Source organism: Stomoxys calcitrans, chromosome 1 (genome assembly GCF_963082655.1).
Source record: "Stomoxys calcitrans chromosome 1, idStoCalc2.1, whole genome shotgun sequence".
NCBI lineage: Eukaryota > Metazoa > Arthropoda > Insecta > Diptera > Muscidae > Stomoxys > Stomoxys calcitrans.
In genome coordinates, this window is record NC_081552.1 from 264842684 (window position 1) to 264867282 (window position 24599).

The window sequence follows — 24599 nt, forward strand, 5'->3', positions numbered from 1 at the left end:
GTGCCTATAATCTCCCCACCACTGTACATACACTTTTAAGTTAATCTTTACAAAAAAGTGAGTTTATGCATATCTCATAGCATTTCCGTATCCACAACGTGTCCATAACCGGTGGCTTTCTCTTCAAATCCCATCACCATTGGCTTCTGCAAAATAAATGTTGAAGAGAATTCATTGTTTACATTTCGAAAAGCTTTTACGAAAGCTCAACCGGCTTTTTCTTGATTTGCCAGTAAAGAGATGCATAAGCTTTGCTAATACTCTTTAAAGCTGCTTTGTTAAGCCTTGTGTGCACATGTGAATGTTGTCTTTGCATGTGTGTGTGTGTACAAGCTATTTTGCTGCTCCAGTCTCACTTGTGCTCTGTGCAGTGTGTTGTGAATTGCATTTTTTCGTATTTCTTTGCTCCTCTCCTGCATGGGCTTGGGGTGTTGAAGATGATACACTTGAGTCCCATGTATGTTGCCCTCTTGGAGGTTTGTGTGTGCATCGGAATGTGAGTGTTTTCAGCAAAGGGGGTGTTAGATGGGTGGTGCGATCCATTCATTAGAACTGTCTGCTTGGGGCTTACGCTCTTTCGTTTTGATGTTGTGAGTGTGAGAATTGTGATTTTTGCATGTTGCCCATTGGCTTCGTGGTGTCGGTGTACTTTTGGCTCTCGTCGATTGCTCTCGGTATTGTGGTTGTTGTTTGCCGGACGGCTCATAGTTTTTCCTTTGGCATGCGAATGTGTTGTTGTAAGTTTGCTCTGGTTGGGATGCCGCTATTATTGTTATTCTGTTGTTGCCATCATCATCATCATCATCATCATCATCATCATCATGAACAGCAATGTTGTTGTCGTTGTCGCTTTTTGCTGCAAACGCTGCATAGCTCGTTGTCGTCGTTGTTGCCATTGCCGTTGTCGTTGTCGTCGTCGTCTGTTCGGCATTATTGTGAAGAATCTATCTTCTCATCGAGTTACGTCGCATGTGAAACACAGTTTGGCAAACAGTATCGTGGAAAACAGTATCGGTCGTAGTTCGCGAGCGCTTGCTTGTCTAACCCATACACATTTACACCTATTCGAGAAGATTATTAGCAGAGCGCTGTGTTCTTTGCCACAGCGACGACAAGTGTTTGTGTTCCATCTTTAGAATTAGTGTACTAATCGAACGAAATCCAATCGAACGGCCAACAGATTGACAGGCCGGCCGTCTAAGCGATCGCCGCCTGACAAAACGCCAAATACCTACCTACCTACCTACCTAAATTTTTTTTTGCAAATTGAATGTAGCGTAAAACGTGAATTCTAATGAATGCAGTGTGAAGTGAACAAAAAAAAAATTTAACAAAATAAAACAGAAAAAAAACAACAAACAACATTTTTTGTTGATTCTAAAATAAGAGGAGCAAATCCCATTGGAAACAATTGAAATGCTATTTAAATAAATCATCATCAGTTGATGAAGTGATTCCCAGGTTTCCTTCCCTTTCCCAATTTCTGTTCATTTTTACCAACATGCAAATGCCAAATTGCAACGAAAATTGATTATTTTGTCCAAATCCCAAGTTTTATGCAAACAAACCGAAACGGAGCAGAAAAGCAGCAACAAAAACAACAAGAAACGAGGCCTATTTCTTTTCGAGAGGGGGTTCTAGGCAAAAAAAAAAAAACAAAAAACATATCTCTCACTGTGTGTGTGCGTTTAAAATTGAGCGGGTGTGTGAGTGTGTTTGCAAAGGTTTATTTATTTACCAGCCTACCACCTATCCACCCACTAGCCAGCTAGCGGCGGCCATAGTGCAGCCAGCTGCTCACACTCTCATTCTCTTTCTTGATGGTATTGCTTTGCTGCCGCGCTCTTTGGGGAATTTCGTGTGCAGCTCCCTAGTCCTGCGGATGCGAAAAAGTGCGTTGCATTGCAAGTGAAGCGGCAAATGGAACTTTGTTGTTGTGGGATTTTCTTGTTTATCGTTTTGACAAAATCTCTCGCCAGTCAATGTGATTTATCCATGCATCCGGAACTTAAACGATTTGCCTTGTTCGAAGTTTAGAGGAACAAAGCAATTTTTCTTTTTTCGCCGGCATGGCTTTTGTTTTTGTTTACATTGACTTGGAAATCTGGTTATCTCTTCGCTGGCCCCATGCGTTGGTTAGAAAAGGCGTGCGTGCAAAACAGTGTTGCCATATGCCAATTTTTTCTAGAGTCCAGAGTTTTTGTTCAGGTTGGCTTGGGATTACAACGAAATGTTATCGATGATGAAAGAATGGAAAATGAATAAACATATTTTTTTGATATTTTAATAATTATTTTTTTTTTTAATTTTATTTCAATTTCTTTGTTTGAGTCAATATGTCCACAACTCTAAAAAAGTTTGGTCGAAGGTGGAAACCACCGAGTAATAGAAATCTTTCCGTCAAAGGTCAAAAACTTTGGTAGGGGAATAATAAATCGAGCTTGCCTCGTTTCCATTTCCTTTTTGTCTAGTTTTAATACCCTCCACCATAGGATGGGGGGGTATACTAATTTCGACATTCTGTCTGAGACCCCATTAAGTATATATATTCTTGATTGTCGCGAAATTTTATGTCAATCTAGCCATGTCCGTCCGTTTGTCCGTCTGTCTGTCGAAAGCACGCTAACTACCGAAGGAGTAAAGCTAGCCCTTTGAAATTTTGCACAAATACTTCTTATTAGTGTAGGTCGGTTGGGATTGTAAATGGGACATATCGGTCCATGTTTTGATATAGCTGCCATATAAACCGATCTTGGATCTTGATTTCTTGAGCATCTAGAGGGCGCAATTCTCATCCGATGGGTATGAAATTTTGCACGACGTGTTTTGTTATGATATCCAACAACTGTGCCAAGTATGGTTCAAATCGGTTCATAATCTGGTATAGCTGCCATATAAACCGATCTTGGGTCTTGACTTCTTGAGCCTCTAGAGGGCGCAATTCTTATCCGATTGGAATTAAATTTTGCACGACGTGTTTTGCTATGGCATCTAACAACTGTGCCAAGTATATTTCAAATCGGTCAATAACCTGATATAGCTGCCATATAAACCGATATTGGGTCTTGACTTCTTGAGCCTCTAGAGGGCGCAATTCCGATCCGATTTGAATGAAATTTTGCTCGACGTGTTTTGCTATGATATCCAACAACTATGCCATGTATGGTTCAAATCGGTTTATAAACTGATATAGCAGCCATATAAACCGATCTTGGGTCTTGACTTCTTGAGCTTCTAGAGGGCGCAATTCTTGTCCAATTGAAATGAAATTTTGCACGACGTGTTTTGTTATGATATCCAACCTCTGTGCTAAGTATGGTTAAAATCGGTTTATAACCTGATATAGCAGCCATATAAACCGATCATGGGTCTTGACTTCTTGACACTCTAGAGGGCGCAATTCTTATACGATTTGGCTAAAACTTTGCATGACGTATTTTATTATAACTTTCAACAACTGCGCTAAGGTCTCCAACATATAATTTGATTGTGTTCCAAACCGGACCACGATCCATGGTTCGGCCTGGCCGAACTTAGCACGCTTTTATTTTATTTTATTTTATTTTATTTTATTTTATTTCATTTCATTTTATTTTATTTTATTTTATTTTATTTTATTTTATTTTATTTTATTTTATTTTATTTTATTTTATTTTATTTTATTTTATTTTATTTTATTTTATTTTATTTTATTTTATTTTATTTTATTTTATTTTATTTTATTTTATTTTATTTTATTTTATTTTATTTTATTTTATTTTATTTTATTTTATTTTATTTTATTTTATTTTATTTTATTTTATTTTAATTTGGCAACCTTGCCTGCTTTGATGATGGACATGCAGGCTGACTACTGACTAGCGGATGGATGATTAAGTGGAGTGATTTATAAATTTGCGTCCATGGTGAAGATTTTGATTGGCCTCAACACGCTTCATCAAAGCTTTCTTTATATTAATTGTGACGTTCTAATTGCGGCCGCTTGCAATTTGTTTTTGTTGTCGTTATCACTTGCGTTGCACCAGGCGTCAAGGTCTTTCAGTGCCGGCTTTCGTTATGGTGGTGCTTGATGATGCTTGGAGAGGGGCGGTGGGTCTCGGTTGTTTCAACAATTCTCTTGAACACGCATTGCTGTAACCGGTCGTTTGGACAACGAAACTCACTTTATGTTTGTTTACAACAGAGTTTTATTCATGTTCGTCATATGGTGTCTGTTGTGATTGTTTATTTGTTTTGGTCAGCTCTCCTTGCTTCTCTCACAGAGTAATTCCTCAATGTCCATCGCTCTGGGTTACATTTTAATGCATCACGAGAGCTCAGCTGTTTCGGTTGAACTTTTTTTGTTTTGTTTCTTTCGGAGATGGTAACAGCTGATTATTCGCTTATTCTATTTGTGTATTACCTTCGTAAGTCGTAAGGTCGTTGTCGGTCGGAGGGTAGGTCGTTTGTTATGCAGCGACCGCTCATTCTTGGCTGGGCTATTTTTTGCAATTGATAAACGCATTGCTATTTCCGTATCCTTGCTACCGAAATAGAGAGTGTGTATGAGCAAAGAGTTGAGTAAAAGTATATGGGTGTGTGTGTTTGTAATCAGTTTGCCTGCTGCATTGCTTGGTTCGTTGCTTGACTGTTGGAGGAGATAATTAGAAGTTGTTGCAACGAATAAAGTTTCAAGTTGAACTTTGCCTACAAAGTTCAAAGTGCAATTGAGAATAAAGTGTGCGAGGAATTCCATTCAAATGTACACCCTATGTGTGTTTGGGTGTGTGTTTGTTTGCATGCAAAGAAACCTTACAAGTAGTCCATGCACTCCTGGTGGGAGTTTGATATCATCAGTGATAAAATGGAGCATTTAATTTTTATTTGCAAAACCAATTGCGAAGTGGTGTAGGAGTGCATAACTGTTTTTTTTTTATAAATTTGTTAAATAAGCTGATTACTGTTTAGAACACATACAACTTTTGGTGGATATAAAAAGAATAACTTTGTCTTTACAAAAAATTTAGTAAAAATATCATGTTCAGAGAAAAAAAACATTTAAATTTAGTTTTAAGAGAAAAATTTAACGAAATTTTGTCTTTACGGAATAAAAAAGTTAAAAATTTTTGAAAAATATTTCAGTAAAATTTCACCAAAATTCTTAAAAAAATGCTGTACACTTACTTTTTGAGAAGTTATAGAAATTTTTCAACTGAAAACAAGAAAGAGAGTGCTAAGTTCGGCCTGGCCGAATCTTGTATACCCTTAACCATGGATCCTATTTGTCGAGTTCTTTGAGCGGCATCTCTTTTTTGGCAAACAAAGAATAATGGATACGAATTGTTATGCTATTGGAGATATATAAAGTTATAGTCCGATTCGCACCGTAGTAGAAGTCGTTGGGTAATATTTCAGTCCACTCGGATAAGAATTGCGCCTTGTAGGGGTTCAAAATTATAATTGAGAGATCGGTTTATTTGGAAGCTGTATCAGGCTATAGATCGACTAAGACCATATTGGACACGTATGTTAAAGGTTATGGGAGAAGTCGTTGCACAAGATATCAGCCAAATCGGATAAGAATTGCGCCCTTTAGTGGCTCAAGGAGTCAAGATCCAAGATTGGTTATAGGGCAGCTATATCAGGTTATGTACCGATTTAAACCATTTTTATCGCAATTGTTGGAAGTTATTACAAAATACTTAGTGCAAAATTTCAGCTTAATTAGATGAGAATTGCGCCCTCTAGCGGCTCAAGAAGTCAAGATCCAAGTTCGGTATATATGGCAGCTATATCGGGTTATCAACCGATTTGAACCATACTTAACAAGGTTGTTGAAAGTCATAACAAACAACTTAATGCTAAATTTTAGCCAAATCGGATTAGAATGGCGCCCTCTAGTGGGTCAAGAATTTAAGATCCAAGATCGGTATATATGGCAGCTATATTAGGTTCTGAACCAATTTGAACCATGCTTAGCACAGTTGTTGGAAGTCATAACAAACAACTTCGCGCAAAATTTCAGCCAAATCAGATGCAAATTGTGCCCTCTAGTGGCTCAAGAAGTTAAGACCAAAGATCGGACGGATCAGACCAAATATCAGATTCTGAACCAAGTGATACCTAGACACTACGTTCAAAATTACAGCCAAATTAGATAAGATTTGCGCCCTCAAAAAGCTGAATAAGTCAAGACCCCAGATCGGTTTATATGGCAGCTATATCAGGTTATGTACCGATTTGCACCATACTAAGCACAGTTCTGGGAAGACATAACAAAACATGCAAAATTTCAGCCTCATGCAAAATTTCACCCAAATCAGATGACAGTCGCGCCCTCTAGCGGCTCAAGAAGTCAAGATCCAAGATCGGTTTATATGGCAGCTATATCAGGTTCTAAACCGCTTTGAACCATACTTAACACTGTTGTTGAAGGTCATAACAAACAATTTCATGCTAAATTTCAGCCGAATCGGATAAGAATTGCGCCCTCTAAAAGCTGAAGAAGTCAAAACCCATGATCGGTTTATATGGCAGCTATATAGAGTTATGCATCGATTATGACAATACTTAGCACGGTTGAAAGTGATATCGAAACACCCCGTGCAACATTTCAGTCAAATCGGATGATAATTGCGCCCTCTAGAGGCTCAAGAAATCAAAACCCAAGATAGGTTTATATGGCAGCTATGTCAAAACATGAACCGATTTGGGCCATTTACAATACGCCTCTAGAGGGCGCAATTCTTATCCGATGTGGCTGAAACTTTGCAAGAAGTGGTTTGTTATGACTTCCAACAACTGTGTCCAATATGGTTTTAGTTGGTCCATAGCCTGATATAGCTGCCATATAAACCGATTTGGGAACTTGACTTCTTGAGCCTCAAGAGGTCGCAATTATTATCCGATTTGCCTGAAATTTTGTACAACGACTTCTCTCATTACCATCAACATACGTGTAAATTATGGTCTGAATCGGTCTATAGCCTGATATAGCTCCCACGCAAACCGATCTCCCTATTTTACTTCTTGGGCCCCTAAAAGACACAATTTTTATTCGAATTGGGTGAAATTTTGCAATTCTATCCTTTGTTTGCCTAAAAAGAGATACCGCGCATTGAACTCGACAAATGCGATCTATGGTGGAGGGTATATAAGATTCGGCCCGGCCGAGCTTAGCACGCTCTTACTTGTTTTCAAGGCAGTTCCGTAAAGTTGGTAGGTCTAAAAATGGGGGTCTCAAAGTATTTGCTGGTTTTGAAGCGAACACATTTTCAACTTTAGTAGGTACATAATTTAAAGCTTTTCCATGTTGTTTTCGTGCATTGGGCTTTGTAGAATTCATTTTTTTTGTTGGATCTGTTTTGTATTACAAACTTAAAATGCACCTCCAACTGAAAAATGCATTCAGCCGGAGGGTGTCCAACAGCAGTGCAAATGGAAACACGCAAAGCAATCTCAATAAAATATTTTCATTAAAAGCATCGTAAATGTGACGTTGGCATTGACGTTGCTAGCAAAGGGGGCAAGTTCACAGCTGACAATGTAGCTAAGCAATCAAATTACTAATGTTTAGCTAGATATTAGAAAGCCAAACGAGATATGATGGCATATAAAACGTTTGGTGTTCAAAATAAGTTTGGTGGAAAGAGCCTTAAAATGTATTTCATGAATGAATATCCTTCTAAGGTAGGTATTTTGTGTTCTTAAACCTCATGCTAAATTTTATAAAGATCGGTCCAAAATTGTGGCAAAATATATTTGGCAGCTATATCTAAATCTGATCCGATTTTAATTAAATTTTGCAAATACACTGAGACTTCACAAAAACGACTCCGCGCCAAATTTGGTGAAGATCGGAACAAAATTGTGGCTTCTACAGCCTTAATAGTTCAAATCGGATGAAAGATATATATGGGAGCTATATCTAAATCTGACCTGATTTTGATGAAATTTTCCAGATATGTTAAGATCGATAGCAAAGCAGTCCGTTCCAAATTTTGTGCATATCTGTTGAAAATTGGAGCTACTACGGTCATTGAAGTGCAAATCGGGTGATACATATATATGGAAGCTGTATCTAAATCTAGACCGATTTTTACGAAATGTTGCACACATATGGAGACGTCAAATAAAACATCCCATGCCAAATTTTGTAAAGATCGGACGAAAATTGTGGCTTCTACAGCCTTAAAAAGCCATATCGGATGGAAGGTATATATGGGAGCTATATCTAAATATGAACCGATTTCTATGAAATTTTGCACACATATGTAGACCTCAAATATAATACCCAATGCTAAATTTTGTAAAGATCGGACGAAAATTGTAGCTTCTACAGCTTTAAAAAGCCATATCGGATGAAAGATATATATGGGAGCTATATCTAAATCTAGACCGATTTTTATGAAATTTTGCACACATATGAAGACCTCAAATAAAACACCTCATGCCAAATTTTGTAAAGATCGGACGAAAATTGTGGCTTCTACAGCCTTAAAAAGCCATATCGGATGAAAGATATATTTGGGAGCTATATCTAAATCAGAACCGATTTTTATCAAAATCAATGGCGTTTGTCCTCGGGCCAAAAAAGTTACATTTGCAAAATATCGTGACAATCGGACAACAAATACGACCTACATTTTGATTACAAGAATACATGGACTCACAGACGGACAGACAGACATGGCTAAATCGAATCAGACAGTGATTCTGAGTCGATCGGTATACCTATCAATGGTTCTAGCTCTTCCCTTTCTTAGCAAACAAATGCACAAATCTGTAATACCCTGTACCACAGTGGTGGTGTAGGGTATAAACATGACGTACAAAATTTCAGCCAAATCGGACAAAAATTGCGCCGCTCCCGGGGCTCAAGAAGTCAAATCGGGAGATCGATTTATATGGGAGCTAAATCTAAACCGATATGTCCCATTTGCAATCCCCAATGATCTACACCAATATTAAGAATCTGTGCAAAATTTCAAGCGGTTAGCTTTTCGCGTTCGAAAGGACGGACCGACGGTCGGATGGACTGCCGGAAATGGCTAGATATAGACTCAGAACATGGAGACGATCAAGAATATATGTACTTTTTGGGGTCTTAGACGAATATTTCGAGGTGTTACAAACGGAGTGACTAGATTAGTATACCCCCATTCTGTAGTGGTGGGAATAAAAATGTATTACAATTTTAAATGTCTTTTTATACCCACCACCATAGGATGGGGGTATACTAATCTAGTCATTGCGTTTGTAACTCCTCGAAATATTGATCTAGGACCCTATATAGTGTATATATTCTTGATCGTCTCGACACTCTGAGTTGAACTTGACATGTCCGTCCGTCCGTCCGTTCGCCTGTCGAAATCACGATAGCGGTCGAACGCGTAAAGCTATCCGCTTGAAATTGAAATTATAAATGGGGTATATAGGTTCAGATTTGGATATAGCTTCCATATAAACCGATCTCTCGATTTGACTATTTGAGCCCCTGGAAGCCGCAATTTTCATCCGATTTGGCTGAAATTTTGCACATAATGATCTATTGCGACTTGCAACAATTCTGTTAAGTACGGAACAAATCGGTCTAAAACCTGATGTAGCTCCCAAATAAACCGATCTCCCGATTTGACCTGTTGAGCCCCTGGAAGCCTCAATTTTCATCCGATTTGGCTAAAACTTTGCACATAGTGTTTTGTTATGACATCCAACAAAGTGTGTCAAGTACGGTCCGAATCGGTATAAAACCTGATGTAGCTCCCATATAAACCGATCTTCTGATTTGACCTGTTGAGCCCCTGGAAGCCTCAATTTTCATCCGATTTGGCTAAAACTTTGCACATAGTGTTTTGTTATGACATCCAACAAAGTGTGTCAAGTACGGTCCGAATCGGTCTAAAACCTGATGTAGCTCCCATATAAACCGATCTTCTGATTTGACCTGTTGAGCCCCTGGAAGCCTCAAGTTTCATCCGATTTGGCTGAAACTTTAGACATTGTGTTCTACTGTGATTTCCAACAACTGTGTCAAGTACGGTCCAAATCGGTCTTTAACCTGATATAGCTCCCATATAAACCGATCTCCCGATTTGACTTCTTAAGCCCCTGGAAGCCTCAATTTACATCCAATTTGTCTGAAACTTTGCAAATACTTTTCTGTTATAACGTCCAATAAGTGTGCCAAGTACGGTCGAAATCGGTCTGTAACCTGATATAATTCCCATATAAACCGATCTTCCGATTTGACCTGTTGAACCCCTGGAAGCCTCAATTTTCATGCGAATTGACTGAAATTTTGCATGTGACGTTTTGTTATGACTTCTAATAAGTGTGCCAAGTACGGTTCGAATCGGTCTATAACCTGATATAGCTCCCATATAAACCGATCTTCCGATTTGACGTCTTAAGCCCTTGGAAGCCACAATTTTCATCCGATTTGACTGAAACGTTCCACGTGGTGTTCTACTGTGATTTCCAACAACTGCGTCAAGTACGGTCCAAATCGGTCTTTAACCTGATATAGCTCCCATATAAACCGATCTTCCGATTTGCCTTCTTGAGCCCCTGGAAGCCTCAATTTACATTCGATTTGTCTCAAATTTTGCAAATACTTTTCTGTTATGACTTCCAATAAGTGTGCCAAGTACGGTCGAAATCGGTCATAACCTTATATAACTCCCATATAAACCGATCTACCGATTTGACTTCTTGAGCACCTGGAAGCCTGAAATTTTATCCGATTTGACTGAAATTTTGCACGTGGTGACTTCCAACAGCTGTGCAACGTATGGTTTAAATCGGTCTAGAACCTGATATTGCTCCGATATAAACCGATCTCCCGATTTGACTTCTTGAGCACCTGGTAGCCACAATTTTGGTCCGATTTGGCTGAAATTTTGCACATGGTGTTCTGTTTTGCCTTTCAACATCTGTGCCAAGTAATGTCCAGATCGGTCCAAATAACCATAGTTTAGCAGAATCCATGGTGGTGGGTTCCCAAGATTCGGCCCTGCCGAACTTAGCACGCTTTTATTTGTTTAGGCAGATGACTTCAAAGTAGCAATTAAGTACAATTAATTCTAGTGTAAAATGATGACAGGTTTATATTAAATATAGTAAATAAAGATAATTTGTTTTTCCCAACTAAAAACAGAATACCCTGCTTAAGCCCCAAAACCAAAAAGCTGTCTTAAAATTGGTGCTACTCCATTAGTTTTGTGAGGGATTGTAAAGGTTTGGTTTATATTTAGCATTTTAGCGTTAAGTTGTGATTAAACGTTTATTAAATAATTGATGGGTAGTAAACTATGGTGACTTTACACATGCTGATTAAAACCTAGCCTGTGAATGTAATGTATGGCCCATGTGTTAATGCATTCTTTATATTAGAAGGTTCTTAACCTTTTATTGCAAACAAGATTAAATGCATTTATTATACGATTCATATTTAAATGTCTGATTTATCGATCTGGCTGAACTCGACAATCCAGTTACTTGGCCATCTAGAAACCCTTTAACACCTGCACTAGCAGAAATGTCAATGCAAACCACACAAACACACACACATTCACACCCATAGATAAATCAGACTTGTTTGCGCAATTTTTTTTTTTATATAATTATTTGTATTTTTATGACCGCAATATTTGTAAAATGAAATTTTGCAATTTCTTCTGCATCAGCGCTCAGCTGTGAACGCCTCCATAAATAAATATTCATAAATTATAAAACAATAATTGAAAGTGAATGAAAGCAGCAGGGTCGTTGAGACAAAATTGTCGGCCTCTCCCTGCCTCGAGAGGGGGAGACAACAATAACATCAATGGGGAGCTGAGACTAATATTTCTCGACCAGTCGGTCGGTCGGTCGGTTGGACCCTACAAATCAAAAACAGTCATCGAACAAAGGCACATCCAAACATTTTCGTATCCATAACATAGGGACAAACACGTACTCGTACATATGTGTGTATGTATTTGAGTTAAACGATGTAGACAATAACAATGCATTATATTACGTCTATCTCCATGAGTGCATACACAACAAAACACTTGCTCACTCACACACACACACACCCGAACACTCGAATGCGAACATGAATTCATTCGAAGCAAACGAAAGAGTGCAATTGTTGTAATTACGTAGTCACGTGTATACTTGATTGGCAGTTAGCGCGTTTGTTTATTGGTTTCACATGTATGAATGAATGTACACATCAACATACATATATACATCACTATGTATGCATGTATGTAAAAACAGCAGCTTGTCTACAAGTACGAATCAATCTACATCGCAATGTTTGTAGGATTGTGCATATCAACAAAAAATTGTTCCAAAAGGGGTAAATTAATACCGCAAGATGCATTGTGGTACTCAGGGCACTGTTGATAAAGGTTTCGAGAGACGAGAGTGTGAAAGAGTTGTGTGTGGGGGCAAAAAGAGAATATATCAGAGCTAATAGAAATTTTTACAGTTTTTGTTGTTTTTAGGATTTTCTTGCACCTATTGGGAAAGATGGGATGCAAATACACATCTACTCAGTTACGCAAAAGTTTAGTAACTTGGAATTTTTATATGCTAATCTATGCTCTATGCTCTATGTTGTGTTAGATTTTGATAACAGTTAAATCAAAATCTGAGTTGTCAGTTTACGAGCATAGGATATCTGTATATCATTACAGCACCTTAGAAAAGAAGTGCAGTTGAAATTTTTGATTTCTCTATTCATATAAAAGTTCTCTCGCCTTTGGGACTTTGATAGTACTCTGGCTTAAAAAGAAGGTCCTTATTAAAAACACAGAAATTTTGTTAGTAAAAACTGCACAATTTTTTGTTAAAATTTTTCTGCTTATCAGTAAATTTATTTTCTGTTATCAGTAAAAAAACCTTTCATTCCAGTGATTTTCATTCTCATGGCCAACCAGCGCGTATCTTGCCCCTTTGCTAGATAAATAACAAGAAACAAGTAAAAGCGTGCTACGTTCAACCGGGCCCAATCTTGGGAACCTATTACCATGGATTCAGCTAAAAATTTATACAAACTAATTTTAGTTGAAGGGCATAATTTTATTCTACATACCAAACTTCTCTCATCGAACAAAGATGGTCGAGAGACCAGTTTACATGGGAGCTACAACAGGTTATGGACTGATTTGGACCGAATTTGGCACAGTTGTTGGAAGTCAAATTGGGAGATCGGTTTTTATGGGAGCTATACCAGGTTATGGACCGATTTAGACCGTACTTGACACAGTTGCTGAAGGTCATAACAGAATGCTATGTGTAAAATTCCAGCCAAATCGAATAAAAATTGCGGCTTCCATGGGCTCAAGAAATCAAATCGGGAGATCGGTTTATATGGTAGCTATATCAGGTTATAGACCGATTTAGACCGTACTTGGCGCAGTTGTTTTAAGTCATAGAAGAATACTATGTGCAAAATTTCAGCCAAATTGGATGAAAATTGCGTCTTGTAGGGGCTCAAGAAGTCAAATCGAGAGATCGGTTTATATGGAAGCTATACCAAGTTATAGACCGATTTAGACCGTACTTGATACAGTTGCTGAAGTTCATAACAGAATGCTATTTGCAAAATTTCAGCCAAATCGAATAAAAATTGCGGCTTCCAGGGGCTCAAGAAATCAAATCGGGAGATCGGTTCATATGGGAGCTATATCCAAATCTTAACCGATATGTTCTATTTGCAATCCCCAATGACCTACATCAATATTAAGAATCTGTGCAAAATTTTAAACGGGTAGGTTTACGCGTTCAACCGCTATTGTGATTTCGACAGACGGACGAATCAGAATCAGACGAATGCGAATGTCGAGAGGATCCAGAATATATGTACTTTATGGGGTCGCAGATCAATATTTCGAGGGGTTACTAACGGAATGACTAGATTAGTATGCCCCCGTCCTATGGTGGTGGGTATAAAAAGCCATTAAATTCTGCTGGGCCAAATTTTGGATACCCACCATCTCAGACAGTAAAAAAGCATCATTTGTGGACCCACATTAGCTATATCTAAATATAGCCCGATTTCCACCATATTCAAGAAGACTATGTTCATCGGGTAAAATGCACCTTTTATGGGCCTAGGAACTTCAATCGGGTGATTGGTATCTCTATATGACAGCTACATCCAAATATAGACCGATCTAAACTTTATAGAATTCGAATGTCCAAGAGCTTAACACAGCCCACTGTGTGAAATTTCAGCGAAATCTAGTAAAAAACGTGCTCTTATTATCCCAAGAGCTTAAATTGGGAGATCGGTACATATGGTGGGTATATCCAAATATAGCCCACTCTTGACCATACTCATTACTAATGTCGAGGGTCCTAACGCAACTCGTTGTGATTAATTTCAGCAAAAGTGATGAATAAATCCATCTTTTATGAGTTTAACTTAACTTTAAATCGAGAGATCGGTTCATATGGCAGCTATAACCAAATCTGGACCGATATGGTCTAGATCGGTTCAGATTTGGATATACTTACCATATATACTGATCCGCCGATTTGAGGTCTTAGGCCCATAAAAGCCACATTTCTAAAATTTGGGATAGAGAGTTGTGCAAGGCCCTTTAGCATCCTTCGTCAGTTTGGCTCAGATCGATCCAGATTTGGATATAGCTGCCATAATGACCGATCCTCCGATTTAGGGTCTTAGGCCCATAAAAGCCACATTTATTATCCGATTTTGCTGAAATTTGGGACAGTGAGTTGTGTTAGGCCCTTCGACATCCTCCATCAATTTGGCTCAGATCGGTTCAGATTTGGATATAGCTGCCATATAGAACGATCTGCCGATTTAGGGTCTTAGGCCAATAAAAGCCACATTTATTATGCGATTTTGATGAAATTTGGGACAGTGAGTTGTTTTAGGTCCTCCGACGTCCTCCATCAATTTGTCTCAGATCGGCCCAGATTTGGATATAGCTGCCATATAGACCGATCCGCCGATTTAGGGTCTTAGGCCAATAAAAGCCACATTTATTATCCGATTTTGCTGAAATTTGGGACAGTGAGTTGCGTTAGGATCTTCGATATCCTTCGTCAATTTGGCTCAGATCGGTCCACATTTGGATATAGCTGTCATATAGACCGATCATCCGATTTAGGGTCTTAGGGCCATAAAAGCCACATTTATTATCCGATTTTGCTGAAGTTTGGGACAGTGAGTTGTGTTAGGCCCTTCGACATCCTCCATCAATTTGGCTCAGATCGGTCTAGATTTGGATATAGCTGCCATATACACCGATCCTCCGATTTAGGGTCTTAGGCCCATAAAAGCCACATTTTTATCCGATTTTGATGAAATTTGGGACAGTGAGTTGTCTTAGGCATTTTAACATCCTCCGTCAATATAACTCAGATCGGTTCAGATTTGGATATAGCTGCCATATAGACCGATCCTCCGATTTGGGGTCTTAGGCCCATTAAACACGCTTTTATTGTCCGATGTCGCCGAAATTTGGGACAGTGAGTTAAGTTAAGCCCCTTGATATACTTCTGCATTATCGCACTGATCGGTTCAGATTTGGATACAGCTGCCATATAGACCGATCTCTCGGTTTTAGGTTTTTTTGGGGCCATAAAAAGCGCATTTATTGTCCGATGTTGCCGAAATTTGGGACAAAGAGTTAAGTTAAGCCCCTCCACATATTTCTGCTATGGGATATAAGGTATGAGTTTTGCACCGGATCTGGACGAAAGGTGGTTTACATATATACCCGAGTTGGTGGGTATCCAAAGTTCGGCCCGGCCGAACTTAACGCCTTTTTACTAGTCTTTGTCCGATTTCATTGAAATTTGAAATACAAAATTCCACAGTGACTTATGTTTGTTAGACCACTCAATGTCAGTGCCGAATTTGGGTGCATAACTTATCCAATTTTCACCAGATTGTGGCGAAAGGGGGTTTACATATACACTCGAATTGATGGTTATCCAAAGTTCGGCCCGGCCGAACATAATGCCTTTTTACTTGTTAAATACTATTGGTTGCCCAAATAGTTGACAAATAGTCGGCGTTGACAAATTTTTTCACAGCTTGTGACTCTGTAATTGTATTCTTTCTTCCGTCAGTTATCAGCGTGTTAGCTTGTTACTTTTAGCTTGCTTTAGAAAAACAGTGTAAAAAAAGTATATTTGATTAAAGTTCATTCTAAGTTTTATTAAAAATGCATTTACTTTCATTTAAAAAATCCGCAATTACTTTTTGGGCAACCCAATATATGAAAAATTACATGCATTCATTGAAATTTGCCCACAACTTTAGAAAATTTCCTTTCGGTTGAGTGGCTATATACGTTCAATCTTTTTGCAAATCTTATAGTTAAAGTAGCAGATTTTGCTAGTTGAACTTGCAGAATAGAAAGTTTGCTAAAACAGCAGTCATGTCTGCTTTCCGTTTTAGCAGACTTTTTGCTATTTTGCATAACTGAATAATAAAATACAAAAGTTGGCCATGGAAATATTATTGGTCCAATTCATACTCGAATTGATTACTCAGCATGGGAATGTCCACATGAATAGCTATGAATAATTTTAAAGTAAATTTTTTCTCTCTTCTCTCTTTTCTAGGCTGTGTAGTTGTAGTCTTTAGTATCTTTGAAGTAGATCACAACAACAACAACAATAATTTTAACACCAACAACAATTAATCAAATTACAAAATTGAAACGCCTTATATAGAAAAGTAAAAGGAGAATTGCTAAGCAAGCTTAAAGCGAAAAAAACACCAACATCAACATCAACACCAACAATCCAAAGAATCAAGTCAACTAATAAATCCCTTCAAGAAAAGTGCTACATCCAATCACATTTGCCATAGTGAATTCGCGTTGGAACGAACATCTGTGGAAAAGTCTAAAAATACCGATTCGATAACTTGTAAATCATTTGGGCAACTCTTATCTCTTTCTCTCTCTCCACCACCTTTTAACGCATTTGGCATTATTTTGGAGTTTATTCTTTTTTGCAAACAAAGTCTTGCAAGTGCAACGCGTGTTCATTTTGTCTCGCTAGAAAACTAAAAAATAACTGCTAAAATATTCAGCAGCCAAACAATAATAATAAAAAATAAAATAAAATAATAATTTATGAATAGTGGCAACAGTTAGTGCGGTCTTAAATTGTCGACTGGCTGGCAACAATAAAAAAAAAAACAGAAAATAAGCGTAAATTAAGAAGAAAAAAAAAACAACAACAAACCAATAAAAAAATTTAAACTGAAACCCAGTTTTTTTTAATTAAATTAAGATCGTGTAAACAAACAGCATAACAACAACAACAATAACGTGAAAACGCCTTTGCTTTTGCCTTCTTGTATGTGCTGCTCTCTATCGCGCTCTCACTCTTTCACTCTCTCTTTCTTTATGCAGAAATCACCAAAGTCTACCATCGATTGTTAGAGAAAAACAAAGTCGTAGATTCTTTGTTTGCATCGTAAGTTAAACGTATGTCGGTCGCTATATAGAATCGTACAAAGTGTATTAACCCTTAGCAGAGTAGTTCTAGTGATCAAGTGTTGCCTTTTTGTACAAGCGCAAATTTAAATAAAATTTAAAAAAAAAAAAAATTTTAATAAATCAATTACTAGTGATAATTTTTGTAAGAATATCAAAGTGATAAAGAGCGTAGTCAACCATCATCAAGGTTTTAAATAATTACAGACAGTTATACGCACACACACACACCCACACAAACTCATTCTTCTTATTTGGTTATCGCTTAAGCCGAGTTTTGCCTGAACATCACACATCATTCTCATCACCATGGACATGAAAATGGATCAGCAACAATCCTCAACTGTTCAACAGGAATTGGCATCGCCATCCGAGGTGCCAAATGACCCAGGGTAAGTTATAGAATCAAAATTTCCTATAACTAAAATATCTTTTGAAACGTTTTTATGCTGAATTATCTGCCCCGAAGGCGCTCGCTCCGCTGCGCCTTCTTTTACTTTATATGGAACAAAAGTTTCCTTGGAATATTTATTTTCGAAGATCTTTTTACCATGCTATCTTGACTAAGAGTTTAACAAAAAACTTTTTTGCTCTACGAATTTAAGTTTGGATATAAGGTGTACTCCATTCTTAAAATACTTCATTTCAGCTCGATATTCTCATGATGTCTGATTTAGTGGTGTTTTCGGGGGAGAGGTGGTCCCCCAGATACTTGGTATCAGCATCGTGCTCTTCTCTCAAATGCCATTTATTTAAACCCCATATTGTCATTGGCTTAAGAGAAGTTTACAGGATGAGGCGTCCCCCAAACACATGGCCCCAAAATATTGGGTTGCCCAAAAATTAATTGCGGATTTTAAATTTTTAAAAGAAAGTAAATGCATTTTTAATAAAACTTAGAATGAACTTTAATCAAATATACTTTTTTTACACTTTTTTTCTAAAGCAAACTAAAAGTAACAGCTGATAACTGACAGAAGAAAGAATGCAATTACAGAGTCACAAGCTGTGAAAAAATTTGTCAACGCCGCCTATATGAAAAATCCGCAATTACTTTTTGGGCAACCCAATAGGTTATCGAATTTGTTTTTTAATCCCAAATACCTGTCACATGGTCGAAAAAAATTTCTTCCCTTTGGGGGTGTTTTGGGAAAGGGTTGATACATGGTCCTACATTTGGATATCAAATTCGTTTTCTACTCCCAAATACCTTTATTTGAGTCCCATATTGCGATGGTCAGTAAAAATTGCTCTTTGTGGGGTATTTTGGGAAAGGCGTAGACCCCCAGAAAATTGGTCCCGAAAATGGGTAGCAATTCTTGCTCTACTCCCCAATACCTTTCATTTAAGCTCCACATTGACATGGTCGGTAAATATGCCCGATTAAGGGGGTGTTTTGGGGATTGGGGTGGTCCCCCAAACACTAAGCCTGGAAAATATATCAGCAACGTGCTCTTTTCTCATCATTTATTTGAACCCCATATTGCGATTGCCCTCAAAATTGGATATCAAATTCGTTTTCTAATCTCATTTAAACTCCTTATGGCAAAAGTTTGGAAATATGTCCGGTTTGGGGTATTGGCCCTAAAAACTATGAATATTTAGTTCCACTCTCTTTAAGACCCAAATTTTCTTGGTGAGCAAATACATCCTATTTGGGGGTTGTTATGGTGGTGGGACTTCCGCTAGACAGTTGGTCCCTAATGTTGATATCAGATAGGTGGTCTACTCCCACATACCTTTAATTTGAGCCTTATATTTGCATAGTCGGCAAACATGGCCGGCTTGGGGGGTGTTTTTGGGGGATGGGCGGCCACTCAGTGAGTTGGCCTTGCAAATATATATCCCTCTTATTTGAGCCTCATATTGCAATAGTCAGAAAATATTGGGTTGCCCAAAAAGTAATTGCGGATTTTTCATATAGTCGGCGTTGACAAATTTTTTTCTCAGCTTGTGACTCTGTAATTGCATTCTTTCTTCTGTCAGTTATCAGCTGTTACTTTTAGCTTGCTTTAGAAAAAAAGTGTTAAAAAAGTATATTTGATTCAAGTTCATTAAAGTTTTATTAAAAATGCATTTACTTTTTTTTTAAAAATCCGCAATTGCTTTTTGGGCAACCCAATACTTACTATTTGGGTGGTGTTGTGGGGGTGGGTTGGCCCCATAGACACTTTGCCCGAATATTGATATCAAAGTCGTGCCTTACTCCCAAAGACCTTTCATTTGAGCCCCATATTGCTATGGTCGTAAATTTGTCCTGTTTGGGGGATGTTTTTGGTGAGAGGCGGCCCCAAACACTTGGTCCCTTATTTGGATGTCAGATTCGTATTCTGCATTCAAATACCTTTTATTTAAGTCCCATATTTCTATGGTCAGCAAGTAAGTCCTGTTTGGGGGGTGTTTTCGGAAAGGGTCCACCCCCAGACGACGTGGTCCCACATTTGGATATCAGATTTGTATTATACTCGCAAATACCTTTCATTTGAGTCCCATATTGCCATGGTCGGTAAATATGTCCGATTTAGGGGTGTTTTGGGGCTTGGGGTGGTCCCCCTAGCACTTGGTCCGACAATTGGATATCAGATACGTTTTCTTATCCTAAATACCTTCATTTGAGTCCCATATTGTCGTGATTGGTCTAAATATATGTTTGGTATGTTTTGGGGGTGGGGCGTCCCCCCTAGTTATCCCATCCTAAATTTGGATACCAAATTTTTGTGTGTGTAGGTTACTATAAGAGATTTCTTCTTCTTCTCTCATACCAATGAGTGCAGTTCGATTCAAGTTTTAGCTCAATTAAAAGGGGCCTACTTTTTTATGGCGAGTTCAAACGGCGTGCCGCATAGCGGCACCACTCAGCTGAGAAGTTTTAACATGGCAGAATACCTCACACATGTAGACAGCATTAGTAAGAGGATGGTTAGGTTAGATTTAAGTGGCAGTCTGTCATCACAAATGTAGCCAGAATAAGTAAGAGGACGGTTAGGTTAGGTTTAAGTTGCAGTCTGCCATCAGATTTATTTTGAAGTGTTCGTCCATTGTGATACCACAGGAGCAGAAGAAGGAAGATGCCTTCTAGTTTCTACCGTGGAACCATTCAGATCGCTTTAAAAAGCCCAACAACTTGTGAACAGTTTCTCAAAGAAATGAGAACCTAAAGTGGAACTCCTTCTGACTGCCAATGCGACACACACACACACACAGAAGGTGTTCTATGGTCTCTTCTTCTTCGATGTCTTCACAACTTCTGCAAAAGTAGTTACTGGCAATCTTCAGTCAGTCAGCATGTTTTCCGATTGGACAGTGAAGTGTCATGACGGACACAACAACTGAGACTTGTGTTCTAGCAGTGACAGCAAAGCGGTAGACCTCTTCGAATCAAATTTGACCTCATAGTTTTGGAATGCTCACAGCCCTCTCTTTGTGACCTTCTATCATTCGTTTCCCTTCGGGCCTGATCCTGATAATCTAGCTCGTAAGGGAATAACAACCGCTGAAAAATTTTTTGATGTTCACGACGGGATTTTAACCCAGGTATACGGCGTCAGAGATGGACATGCTATGCTGATCTCGGCACCACGGTGGCCTCCTTCGATTCGAGTTTAAGCTCAATAAAAGGGGATCTCCTTTTTATACCCTCCACCATAGGATGGGGGTATACCTATTTCGTCATTCTGTTTGTAACACACGAAATATGCGTCTGAGACCCCATAAAGTAGGTATATTCTTGATCGTCGTGACATTTTAAGTCGATCTAGCCATGTCCCTCCGTCCGTCAGTCTGTCGACAGCACGCTAACTTTCGAAGGAGTAAAGCTAGCCACAGGGCGCAATTCTTATCAGATTGGAATGAAATTTTGCACATGGTGTTTTGCAATGACTTCCAACAACTGTGTCAAGTATGGTTCAAAATGGTTCATATCCTGATATAGCTGCCATATAAACCGATCTTGGGACTTGACTTCTTGAGCCTCTAGAGGGCGCAATTCTTATCCGATTTGGCTAAAATTTTGCACGACTTGTTTTGTTATGATATCCAACAACTGTGCCAAGTATGGTTTACATCGGTTCATAACCTGATATAGCTGCCATATAAACCGATCTAGGATCTGGACTTTTTGAGCCTCTAGAGGGCGCAATTCTTATCAGATTGGAATGAAATTTTGCATGAGGTGTTTTGTTATGATTTCCAACAACTGTGCCAAATAAGGTTTAAATCAGTTCATAACCTGATATAGCTGCCATATAAACCGATCATGGGTCTTGACTTCTTGAACCTCTAGAGTGCGCAATTCTCATCCGATTTGGCTGAAATTTTGTACAACGGCTTCTCTCATGATCTTCAACATACGTGTCTAATATGGTCTGAATCGATCAATGGCTTGATACAGCTCCCATATAAACCTATCTCCCAATTTTGCTTCTTGAGCCCCCACAAGGCCCAATTCTTATCAGAATGAACTGAAGTATTGCACAATGACTTCTACAATGTTCAGCATTTATTTATGGTCCGAATCGGACTATACATTGATGTAGCTCCAATAGCATAACAGTTTTTATTCAATATTCTATGTTTGTCGAAAAAGAGATACCGCGCATAGAACTCGACAAATGCGATCAATGGTTGAGGGTATAAAAGATTCGGCCCGAACTTAGCACACTCTTACTTGTTTTCATATAAAATCGATGTAAGTAGTGATCAACAAAGCCAATAGCCACGACAGTGTTAACATTAGCAGAGCAATAAAATTCGCCACCTTTCGGTATGAATACCAGGTATTTTTCTTTCAGTAAAATTCCACAAATTGAAATCTTTTCTTCCAACATAATTTGAGGTGGTCATTAGCTCGACTCCCTTTGTAAAGAATGGCTATAGTAATCAAAACAAACAGTATTTTATAAAAAGCGACATAAAATTGTTGTTAGAGGAAAAAGCAGTACGAAATATTTCCTAAAACAGCAGCACTATGTTTGCTAAAACAGCAAACATGTTGGCTTTACCTTTTTGCTGTTTTGAATCACAAATTTCGTTGAGTGTAGAAACTAGAATGGAAGCAACTAGTGGAGGCCATCGTAGGGCAGAGGTTAGCATGTCCACCTATGACGCTGAGCGCCTGGGTTCGAATCCTGGCCAGAACATCAGAAAAAATATTCAACGATGGTTTTCCCCTCCTAATGCTGGCAACATTTGTGAGGTACTATGCCATGTAAAACTTCTCTCCAAAGAGGTGTCGCACTGCGGCACGGCGTTCGGACTCGGCTATAAAATGGAGGTCCCTTATCATTGAGCTTAAACTTGAATAGGACTGCACTCATTGATATGTGAGAAGTTTGCCCCCTGTTCCTTAATGGAATGTTCATGGGCAAATTTTGCAATTGCAAATTGTAAAAACTAGAATGGCATGCAAAATTCAGGGCGGGTACGGTTAACCAGCAATGGTTATGGTTTTTACTATGCTCCTCCCTAGAAGAGATATTCCGGATGGCTTTGTACTCGTTAAAAATTCTGAAATTACATCAAAAATGGTTAAAGAATTTCCCTTACTTATAAGAATTTCCCCTTACTTCAGTTTATTCCCACTCTGGAAGTTTAATAGACATTCAGAGATGTGAAACAAATGATTGTCGCATACACATGAATGCAAGCTTTCTCTTCCTGGTGGTTAATTGAAAACATTTAGTTGCCCCAAAGGTCTTCGTTGTTGTTGTTGTTGTTAATTAGCATTAAATCAAAGCGGAAATTGTTCGTAAATATGAAATATAAATGAGCCAGCCAAGAGATGGACCAACAACATTGTACGGAAGGCAATTTAATGGCCGAAATGGTACCAACAGTGGAGACCAAACGAGAAATTGGGATCATGAAGGGTATTTGATATCATTGGTAGTTCGAAAACACTCACATATGTCTATGGTATGTTTGCTCCACCAGATCTGCCCGTTGCCCATTGTCAACCAATGGTTGTATGGCACATTTTCGGATTGCCTTTAGGTTGGGGAAATATTCAATCAATACTTCTTTGCATTTCAGAGTTCTCAAGGATGCTGTCGTTTATCATCACCCAGATGACTTGAGGTGAAGTTTATTAAAGTGATGGAGCAAGTGATGAATTAACTCTAAGGTCTTTCTCTCCATTTGGCATCTGTGCAAGGCATGCAGTGCGAATATCCATTTGGGCACGGTGGTGTGGTAGTATGTTGCCATTATGTAGATGCAATGGCTTTGTGAGTTCTTCGTTCTTCGAGTTTCATTTCTTCTATTTGTTTTGCCTTGGATGCACTTTGGATAATTGTTGACGCTTTGGCGACTAAAAATATTTTGGCAAGGAACAAAGTGTGGAATTTTATTAATAGCATCACATTTGTATTTTGACTTGTTCATGTTCCCCTCCACAATCGGCCTTCTTCTACATGTTTGGTGGTGCATTTTGCCTTTCTTTGCTCTGCAAGGTCCAATGTTTTCTTCTGAACAATGTTTTCCTTGCGGATTCTGTGGTTTTCGTCTTTTGAAATGTAAACTTCCTTAAACTATTCAAAATATTGGCTATTCATTTTCATCTTCTGCTGCGTTTGAGTTAAGAGTGGTCATGGTGGAGCAGTGTAGTCTTAGAGAAATCTAACTAAGCAAACCAAGTCGAAACAAAAGAAAGGGACTACAATTGTGTAAAGTGTAAGAAAAGGGAAGAATTAATATGGAAATTGTTTTGATTTTAAACAAAGAACTACAATTTAAAGGGAACATGTTTGAAAGATTAAACATTTTTTGTAGATCTGGATCCAAGCCCCAGTGGTCATTGGGAATAGAGTACAAAACTTGCATTCGAATTTGGGCTAAAGTGGTCAAAGAAGGACCTGAGGATCTTTAACTATTTTTATACCCTCCGCCATAGGATGGGGGTGTACTTATTTCGTCATTCTGTTTGTAACATCTCGAAATATGCGTCTAAGACCCCTTAAAGTGTATATATTCTTGATCGTCATGACATTTTAAGTCGATACAGCCATGTCCGTCCGTCCGTCTGTCGAAAGCACGCTAACTTTCGAAGGAGTAAAGCTAGCCGCTTGAAATTTTGCACAAATACTTCTTATAAGTGTAGGTCGGTTGGTATTGTAAATGGGCCAAATCGGTGCATGT

At 38.4% G+C, this 24599-nt stretch overlaps 1 protein-coding gene across 5 annotated transcripts in view; it reads left to right on the forward strand.

Annotated features, from left to right (window-relative positions):
* Nucleotides 1-906: 906 nt before the first annotated feature.
* The window catches only part of LOC106091469 (RNA-binding protein Musashi homolog Rbp6), a 1151181-nt gene continuing 1127488 nt past the window's right edge, over nt 907-24599 (forward strand). For 2 of the 5 annotated variants that reach the window (XM_059360539.1, XM_059360543.1), the window contains exons 1-2: nt 907-1117; nt 16582-17857. In XM_059360539.1, coding sequence (XP_059216522.1) covers nt 17775-17857 — 83 coding nt within the window. In that variant the 5' untranslated portion in view covers nt 907-1117; nt 16582-17774. Of the gene's footprint in view, nt 1144-1190; nt 1273-16581; nt 17858-24599 lie in introns of those variants that run through there. The other 3 variants (XM_059360540.1, XM_059360542.1, XM_059360541.1) reach the window with 3 other exon arrangements.